Here is a 10,374-nt window from a genome sequence, read left to right as displayed (position 1 = left end):
GTCCTAGGCCCAACCATCTTCAGCTGCTTCATCAATGACCTTCCTTCAATCATAAGGTCAGAAGTGGGGACGTTCGCTGATGATTGCACAATGTTCAGCACCATTCATGACTCCTCAGATACTTAAGCAGTCCGTGTAGAAATGCAGCAAGACCTGGACAATATCCAGGCTTGGGCTGATAAGTGGCAAGTAACATTCGCGCCACACAAGTGCCAGGCAATGACCATCTCCAACAAGAGAGAATCTAACCATCTCCCCTTGACATTCAATGGCATTACCATCGCTGAATCCTCCACTATCAACATCCTAGGGGCTACCATTGACCAGAAACTGAACTGGAGTAGCCATATAAACACCGTGGCTACAAGAGCAGGTCAGAGGCTAGGAATCCTGAGGCGAGTAACTCACCTCCTGACTCCCCAAAGCCTGTCCACCATCAACAAGGCACAAGTCAGGAGTGTGATGGAATACTCTCCACTTGTCTGGATGGGTGCAGCTCCAACAACACTCAAGAAGCTCGACACCATCCAGGACAAAGCAGCCCGCTTGATTGGCACCCCATCTACAAACATTCACTCCCTCCACCACCGACGCACAGTAGCAGCAGTGTGTACCATCTACAAGATGCACTGCAGCAATGCACCAAGGCTCCTTAGACAGCACCTTCCAAACCCACGACCTCTACCAACTAGAAGGACAAGGGCAGCAAATACATGGGAACACCACCACCTGCAAATTCCCCTCCAAGTCACACACCATCCTGACTTGGAACTATATCGCCATTCCTTCACTGTCGCTGGGTCAAAATCCTGGAACTCCCTTCCTAACAGCACTGTGGGTCTACCTACCCCAAATGGACTGCAGCAGTTCAAGAAGGCAGCTCACCACCACCTTCTCAAGGGCAATTAGGGATGGGCAATAAATGCTGGCATAGCCAGTGACGCCCACATCCCATGAATGAATTTTAAAAAAATCATTGAAGGTTGCAGGCTGGTTGAAAAAGTGGTTAGTATAGCATATGGGATCGTTGGCTTTATAATTAGGGACATAGAGTATAAGAACAAGGAAGCTCTGATAAACCTGTACAAAACACTGGTTCGGCCTCAACTGGAGTATTGTGTCCAGTTCTGGGCACCACACTTTAGGAAGGATGTGAAGGCATTAGAGAGGGTGCAGAAAAGATTCACAAGAATGGTTCCAGGGATGAGGAACTTCAGTAATGTGGATGGGTTGGAGGATTTGGGGTTGTTCTCCTTGGAGAAGAGAAGATTAAGAGGAGATTTGATAGAGGTGTTCAAATTCATGAGGGGTCTGGACAAAGGGGACAGGGAGAAACTATTCCCATTGGTGAAAAGATCCAGAACTAGAGGACACCAATTTAAGGTGATTGGCAAAAGAAGCAACAGCGACATGAGGAAAAACCTTTTTACGCAGTAAGTGCTTAGGATCTGCAATGTACTGCCTGAGAGTGTGGTGGAGGCAGATTCAATCGAGGCCTTTAAAAGAATAATTATCAGGAGAAAAAATTTGCAGGGCTACGGGGAAAAGGCGGGGAGCGTGACTAGGTGAATTGCTCTTGCAGAGAGCTGGCACAGACATGACTGCCTGAATGGCCGCCTTCTGTGCTATAACCAATCTATGATTCTGTGACTTGAGATAAAAGTTGCTGGTGAACTCTAACATTGATCTTTCAAAGTGCAATGTTTTCTACCCAGTAATCAACATTTCATCACATTATAGTCATCAAAAAGCCCCATGGCTTGGCCTAAGTGCATTCTGGTTGTATATATAGGGAATTATTTTGACAGTTTATATCATTATAGCTATTGAATTTGATTTGGTTAATTCTCAAGAAACCATGATCATTTCAGACCCAGATTTGCTGTTTCCCTTCATTCCACCTGTCAGCACCTATGTTCCACTCCTCCCCGTCTCTTATAAATGTAACCACCAACAATGATTTGAACAATAAATTGACAATGAGTTACTCTACTACTTAAAAATAGCCATGAGCCGATAGGAATGAATGAAAGCTTGATGAATAGTTACACATTCTGTATTACATAGAATTAGATAGAATGTACCTCACAGAAACACGCTATTCAGCCCAATCAGTCATCCACTTGAGCCTTAACCCATTCTTCCTCATCTAACTTTAGCAGTATAACCCTCTGTTCCTTTCTCTTTCATATGTCCCCTCAAATGCATCCACACGATTCGCCTCAATCGCTCCCTGTGGCAACGTGTTCCACACTCCCACCACTCTCTTGGCCTCCAAATGCCCCATTTATTTTATGGTGATTATCCTATATTGATAGCCTCTAGTTTTACTCTTCCTCCAAAGTGGAAACACACTCTCTGTGTCTACTCTCACAAAACCCTTCATACCAGATCACTGCTCAGCCTTCTCACTTCAAGAGAAAAGACATCCAGGCTATTCATCCTTTACTTATAGGTGTAACCTCGCAGTTCTGGTATCATCCTTTGTAAATCCTTTTTGCAGTGCCTGTGTATATATAGTTAAATTCTAAAAAATAAAATATATTTTAATTTTATATTTAGGAAAATTTTCAGTCTATCCATTAACCTCAGAAAACTGTCTTTGTGCAAAACAGAGTAAAGTCTCAAAGTATTCATTTGCTCGTTAAATTGTTCATAACTGCTCAGGGCAAACAGCTTGTGAGTCATATGGCCTCTGGACTTTGCCCAGATGTGAGCCTAAAGAGCTAGTCAGCTATTCAATCGAGGGAAGGGTGATAATAATACAGCCAAACCCATTCCTTTCCCCACCTGACCTCCATACATGTGGGTAGCGATCGGGAGCAGGAAACTTGGCTGCTTTTTCCATCTCTAGCTGAGAGGTGCTGACTCCAATTGTAATACTCCCACCTTTGCCCCATGTGAGTGCACCTAAAGACAGACTGTGAATCAAATCAGAGACCATGCAATATAATAAAAGCAAAATACTGCTGATGCTGAAAATCTGAAATAAAAACAGTAAGTGCTGGAAATACTCAGCAGGTCTGGCAGCATCTGTGGAGAGAGAAGCAGAGCTAATGTTTCAGGTCTGAGACCTTTCATCAGAACTGGCAAAGGTTAGAAACGTAATAGGTTTTAAACAAGTATAGCAGGGGTGGGGGGAAAGAGAACAAAAGGGAAGGTGTGTGATAGGACAGAGGGTTGGAGAGAATAACTGACCGTATTTCCAGCACTTTCTGTTTTTATTTCAGAGACCATGCAATTTGTAAGGTTTAGTTAACAGTTACCTATACCCAGCTACTAGAAGAACAGCCAGTGTAGTTTTGCAACTAACTGCTTCCCCTTTCTCCTTATTCAAGATTTTTAGAATTTGTAGGGGTTAATTCACAAAATCCTTTGTATGATCAAATTCCACCAGGACTAATAACATCCTAATTATATTTATCAATGTTACAAAATAATATTTTTCTCTGCTATTAATTATCAAGATTTGAGTGTTTACTCTATCATACTGCTGTCTCCTTCAGCATCCTGATTTTCTGCTGTTGGCGGATTGTCATTATCTTTTGTATCAGCCATTAATTTAGGTTCCTCTTTAATATCCTTTGTGCTCTTCTGACTTTCATTTACCTGATCTTGAGTGTTTTCCTCTGTTCCACTAACTCCAACTTCATAATGATGCACAGCTTCTTCTGTGACTTCATCACCAAGTTCACCATGGGCTTCAATATCAATCTCAGTGCCTTCGTTGGTTTCATCGCCAGTATCCTTTCCTGTTGCGAAACTTTCCAATTCAGTGCTACAGATGTCAACATTCGCTACATAATGAGATGTAGCCTCAAAGAAATCTTTCTGATCTAACTCAGTCCCACAGATATTCTGTCCAGCTGTCTCAGTGGTCATGTCTGGTTCCGATTTGTTGTCTTCTTTTGTGTCTGGTTGTAGTTCTGAGCCACAGATATCTACATCCATATTAAAGTTTACTTTTTCCATCAGGGAGCCCAGCTCTGCAGCACAGATGTTAACCTGTGCAGTGTCAACCTTAGCTGCACTTACATTGCCTTCCAGCCTGCTTTTAGGTTCTTCATGGCTTATCCCAGTAGCCTCTCCAAAACTGACATTTTTGTCTTCAGCAAATGTCAACTCTTCACCTGAGTTGTACTCACTTCCATCTGTACCTGGGTACTGCTCTGTAAATAAGTCGTTGTCAGCTCTGAAAAATAAATGAATCTCAATTAGACTAAGTCTAACATTCTAAATTATTTTATACTTTTATTCTCATCAGGAAATGGCATTGCTTCAACATCAAATGTGATTCCATTGACCTAATGGAATTGGGATTCAAAATCAGCCCAGATGAATGGCATTAAAAATTACATCCTGCTGTTGTTTTTAAGGGTCCTTTGTGAAATAGGTTTACACAGTCTGTCTAATTCTTAATGGAGATGGGCTGCGAAAGTGCCCCTAATTTGCAATCACACTCAAAGAGGCTGCAGGATGGCTACAGGGTGAAATTAAAACTGTTCATTTGAGGAGCATTGCTAGGACAAAAGTGGAAGCAGTTTTAACTCTCTTAAGTCATGCAGCACCTGATCTCAGAGTGCTTGATACTGGATGTCCAAAAAGCAAATGTGTTCCAGTACGAACATTCCTTACCTTGGTGAACACAAAATTCACAAAAGAAAAGGTAAACTATAATAACCCAATAAAGCTTTTCAAATTATTTAAAAATACAGCATAACAAAAATCAACAATAAAGTGAGGCTGGTGACGATTCATACTACTCCACATAGCAAGGTACTGATCAGGAAGAGAAGGGAGGGAAGTAAAATCTAGCAAGTGGCTCAAGAGCAATATGACTGGAGGCTCTTTGTGTTGTGTAATGCAAGGAAGGGGATCAAAAAGACTAAGCAGGGAAATGCCATTTTTCTCAACTAAAAATATTTTGCTGTTGAACGTCAAAATTTAAGTGGCCAATTTGACTGCTTAAATTAAGTAACCTTATTTTTAATATTAAGAACTGTGAAACTTGAACAATTTATCATTAACTATTAGATATTGAAAAGCACAGAAGTGACTGGAAGACAGTTGTTTATGAATTGTAATTGTCATGCAGGCCCCCACCTGCCAAGAATGACGCACATTAATTTCACCACATGGTCATTAAATTTCAAATTGTTGCTGGGAAGAAGAGAAGGCCTGTGACAAGGGGTTGCCAGGCCCCTGACTGGAAATACATTTTTACATATTAACAGATAGTACGTGGAACAAAGGAGCTATCCCCTGCTCCAATACAATCCACAAACAGGAGTGGTCAAACCAGTTAGTCACATGACTAACCTGCTTGGCAGTCTGGGAATTTTTTTCTGAATTGTACAGTTTTGAACTGAAAGTCTTCAGAAAGCTGATTGCTCCTGGATTGAAAAGACCTCTCCTGGCTGGCTTACCACAGCCTCTCCTGTCTGCTCCCATCTCTTTCTCATGGAACTTCAAAACCCACTGAAGACACATGAACACCAAGAGAGAAAAGTCTCTTACAGTGAACAAGATTTAAGAAGAATACTGGGCCCCAACAAAAAGCAAGATCTACCTACAATCAAGCACTCTACAGTGAGCTCGAAGACCTGTAACAAAAACTCTTCAGATATTGCCTCAAACGTTTCCACATTATTTCTTCTCATCTTTTCTGTCCCTATCTGCATGTGCGTATCGCGTATGCATGCTAGTGTGGGCGGGTCGTGTATCCGTAGGCATCAACCAAATTAGATTTTAAGTTTAATAAACTTTCACTGTTCTTCTTTAAATCTGGAAAACCTGTTGTGCTGGTTTCTTTGCCTTATAATTGGAAGGTGGTGAACAAGGATTCACCAAGGGGGGCTAAAACACAGTGTGTTTAAAAACTAAAACCTGTTACAGTAAGACCAGGTGAAGGCTGAGAGGGACCCCTAGACACCTTTCCCATCTGGTCATAACAGAAATTTGAGTGCTAGCGTCCGGAATTGACCAACAGACAAATGAGAGAAATTGGAAGTGGGGAGCCAAATTGTTCCCAAGCAAAAAAGAGCAAGTTTTCAATACACCCAGGTTTTCTTGTGGTTGTGTATGCTTGAATACTAACATATCTGCAACTGAAGCTGGTAGCTCCCCAAGCCAGGGTGAAGTAACTTGGGATAAGTTAAAAGCACTGTCTATGGAGGAGTTGAGGAAAATGGCTGTGCAGTATGGGATCACTGTACATAGCAAGGCTAGGAAGTCTGCACTCCTAAGACTAGTGGCCAACCATTTTTCCGTTGAATCTGAAGAAGCAGGAACAGGGTTAGAAGCAGACTCCAAGACAGTATTGTTAGCAAAGCTACAATTGGAACAGAGGAAACTTGAATTTGAGGAAAGGGAAAGGGAGAGAGCCTTCCAGGAGGAACATAGGAAAAAGAAAGAGAGAAGAGAGAAAGAAAATTCCAGAAGGAATGCGAAGAAAGAGAGCTGAAGTGGCTTGAATTAACTAGGGGGGGATGGAGTAACCCCAGTGAAAGCATGGCCAATATGGAGGAGCGTAATTCAGGGCTGGGTACAAAATTGTTAAAACTATTCATTTAATCCAAAAATTCAATGAGGAAGATGTGGGAGTGTTTTTTATGTCTTTTGAGAAACTGGCAAGTCAGCTAAAATGACCAGCTGATACCGGGTCTCTTTTACGACAAAGCAAGCTCACTGGAAAAGCTTATGATGTTTAATCATTTTATTTAGAGATACAGCACTGAAACAGGCCCTTCGGCCCACCGAGTCTGTGCCGACCAAGAACCACCCATTTATACTAACTCTACAATAATCCCATATTCCCTACCACCTACCTACACTAGGGGCAATTTACAATGGCCAATTTACCTATCACCTGCAAGTCTTTGGCGGTGGGAGGAAACTGGAGCACCCGGTGAAAACCCACGTGGTCACAGGGAGAACTTGCAAACTCCGCACAGGCAGTACCCAGAATTGAACCCGGGTCCCTGGAGCTGTGAGGCTGCGGTGCTAACCACTGCGCCACTGTGCTGCCCACAGATGAGAGTTCATCAAATTATGAACTGACCAAAAATGCTATCCCCGGGGCACATGAATTAGTACCCGAAGCCTATTGCCAAAAGTTTAGAACCCTCAAGAAGCAAGCTAATCAAACTTAGCTGGAGTTTGAAAGTAGTAAGCAGCTGGCTTTTGACCAGTGGCTGAGGGCTCTTAAAGTACAGCTCAGCTATGAGAATCTCAGGGAAGTAGTTCTGTTAGAGGAATTTAAAAACTCTCTCCCACTCTCAATAAAGACCCATGTCGAGGAGCAGCGGACTCAGAGAGCCCAGCAAGCGGCCGTTCTAGCTGACAAGTTTGCTTTAATTTATAAGTCGGTTTCCCAGGGGAGAACCTTTCCTAATCACCACCACAAATCCGAAAAGGACAAAGGGTGGGAAGGTGATATCTGCCCAGGCAGCCCTGGAAGAGAAAGGAAAACAGAAGACACAGGGGGTCCTCCTCCAGCCAAAAAGGAAGGTGCTGTGAGCAAGAGTGAGACCCAGAGACTTGTCTGCTTCCATTGTAATAAAGCAGGGCATTTAAAAGCTGACTGCTGGAAACTAAAGAGAAAACCGGTAGGGTTAATCAGGGCACACCCACTCAGTGAAGAAGTGAACCTGATGCAAAGCAAAACAGAACAAGCTGTGGCTTTAACTGCAGCAAGAGTGAAACCCAGGAAGCTTACGGCTGCAGGTGCAGGAAAATTTAATAGGATTCCTGAGGGTTATCAAGGTTTTGTGCCTGAAGGGAAAGTAACCCCATACCCAAGCAAGCTCATAGTAATTCTCAGGGACACAGGGGCCACTAGATCCCTTTTACTGGGAAAAGGCCTGACCTTTCCCCCACAGAGTGCAGCGAACACCAGAATGGTGGTGAATGGTATTGGAGGGCAGTGTATGCCTGTACCTGTACACCGGGTGCACCTAGAGTGTGACCTAGTTTCGGGACCGGTGACCATAGGGATTGTCCCTAGTTTGCCTATGGATGGGGTTGACCTGCTCCTAGGTAATGATCTGACGGGGGTGAAGGTGGTAGCCCCCCCAATAGTGAAAGAAAGACCACAGCAAGTCAGAAAGACAGGGCCGAGGCAGGAGACAGACCCCTGGAGTTTCCCTGAATGTGTAGTGGATCAGGCCATGATCAAACAGCTCCCCCAGAGGAGACTGCATTGGCACTGCAGGCAGATGACCATGAGGTCTGCCTGTCTGAGACTTTCTTTGGAAAGATAGGAGACCCAGGGAATGAATTAAATGGATTTTCCCTAGCTGTGGCTCAGCGAGCCGACACAGTATTGCAGAGTTAGCACAGGCTGTCCAGTCTGAAAGTGAAGCAGAGAAAGTCCCTGATTGCGAGTATTGAAAAAATGAGGTACTGATGAGGAAATGGAGTTCTCCTCACAGACCTAAGAGCAAGGGGTGGGCAGTAGTCCACCAGGTAGTGGTGTCGCAAAGGTACTGGAGGGAAATATTAAGAAGGGCCCACAAGACTACAGTGGCTGTTGACGCCAGTACACGAAAGACCAAAGCCCTCTTAAGACACAGTGCGGCACAGTGGCGCAGTGGTTAGCACCGCAGCCTCACAGCTCCAGGGACCCGGGTTCGATTCCGGGTACTGCCTGTGTGGAGTTTGCAAGTTCTCCCTGTGTCTGCGTGGGTTTTCTCCGGGTGCTCCGGTTTCCTCCCACAAGCCAAAAGACTTGCAGGTTGATAGGTAAATTGGCCATTATAAATTGTCACTAGTATAGGTAGGTGGTAGGGAAATATAGAGACAGGTGGGGATGTTTGGTAGGAATATGGGATTAGTGTAGGATTAGTATAAATGGGTGGTTGATGTTCGGCACAGACTCGGTGGGCCGAAGGGCCTGTTTCAGTGCTGTATCTCTAATCTAATCAAGACAGCAGCTTAACTGGCCAAAACTCCACAAAGAGGTGATGGAGTACTGCAGGAGTTGCCATATGTGCCAGGTTGAGGGGAAACCCCAACCTACAGTGAAACCTGCACCCCTAAGTCCTATACCAGTGTTAGGAGAACCCTCCAGAAGAGGGCTGGTGAACTGTAAGGGACCCCCGCCGAGAACAAAAGGGGACAGGCAGGCACAAGGCTAGCATAAGTTCAGAAAGGGAAGGGGAAAAAGCAACCAACAGGGCAAGTTAAAGGAAGTCCTGAAGTAGGGATGAAAACCCCTACTGTCCAGTCAACAAACCCTGAAGAATTTGAAAAGTTAGACCCCCACATCCTCCTACATAAATGCAGACACTAGAAGCACCCCACTAGAATTGCTAACAGCATTTACAGGAACCTGCAGAAACAAAGAAAGACATCTAGGGGGCAGAGAAACCATGAGGTTGATGCCTCACCTAGTTGAAGTGCCACGGGGGAGTGCAGTAGAGTCTGCACAAATACCTGCAGGCAGGAGTGTCCCAAAGAACAAAGGGGAGATTAACAAAGAATCCTCCCCCACAGAGAAAAAGGGAACACTGGGCCTCAATGAAAAGCAAGATCTACCTACAATCAAGGACTCTACTTTGAGCTCCAAGACCCGGAACAAAAGCTCTTCAGATATTGCCTCAAATTTTTCCACTTTATTTCTTCTGCTTTTTTCTGTCCCTATCTGCATGTATGTATCGCGTATGCATGCTAGCATGGGTGCGTCGTGTATCCGTAGACATTAACCAAATTAGAGTTGACGTTTAACTTTAATATAATTTCACTTTTCTTCTTTAAACCTGGGAAAACCTGTTGTGCTGGTTTCTTTGTCTTATAATTGGAAACCGGTGAACAAGGATTCACCAAGGGGGAGCTAAAAAAAGTGTTTAAAATTAAACCCTGTTCCAGAAAGACCAGGAGAAGGCTGAAAGAGAACCCTAGACCTCTTTCTCACCTGGTAGTAACATAATGCATTTACAACAATCATGGTGTGACACCCGACTGGGAACCTTATACTTAGGTGCAATGTCACTAATCAGAAACATGTTATCATTATAAAAATAATCAGGTAACTGCAATCTTTTAAAATTTTTGCAAATGATAATTGTCTCACCATTAAAGCAGAGTACCTTCATATATTAAAATAATAATCATGAAGTGTAATAGCACTAGCCTGGGTAAAGGGGGGGGGGAGCTTCACTCACACTGAATAAAAGCAGAATTTGATGGGTACTATATAATGTCAAATGCAGAGCTGTGAATTGGGTGCCGAAGCCCAACATGAGGCTGAAGAGAAGCAGAGTGAGATTATTTCCTCCAGGGGATCTAGATCTGTCTGCTTGGCTCCAAATTCAGGTCAGGCCATAACTCATGATCAAGCTGCAATTCAGTGCAGCCCCAACACTACACTTGGAA

At 43.8% G+C, this 10,374-nt stretch overlaps 1 protein-coding gene across 3 annotated transcripts in view; it reads right to left on the bottom strand.

The window, feature by feature from the left end:
* Positions 1–263: 263 nt before the first annotated feature.
* Positions 264–10,374, bottom strand: part of LOC137381373 (fibrous sheath CABYR-binding protein-like) — a 71,829-nt gene continuing 61,718 nt past the window's right edge. For all 3 annotated transcript variants that reach the window (XM_068053857.1, XM_068053859.1, XM_068053858.1), the window contains one exon: positions 264–4,192. In XM_068053857.1, the coding sequence (XP_067909958.1) occupies positions 3,478–4,192 (715 nt within the window). In that variant the 3' untranslated portion in view covers positions 264–3,477. The remainder of the gene's footprint in view (positions 4,193–10,374) is intronic.

The sequence above is a fragment of the Heterodontus francisci genome, chromosome 22 (genome assembly GCF_036365525.1).
Source record: "Heterodontus francisci isolate sHetFra1 chromosome 22, sHetFra1.hap1, whole genome shotgun sequence".
Lineage (NCBI taxonomy): Eukaryota > Metazoa > Chordata > Chondrichthyes > Heterodontiformes > Heterodontidae > Heterodontus > Heterodontus francisci.
Note: the sequence above shows the minus strand (reverse complement) of the source record. Positions and strands in the feature narration are given on the sequence as shown.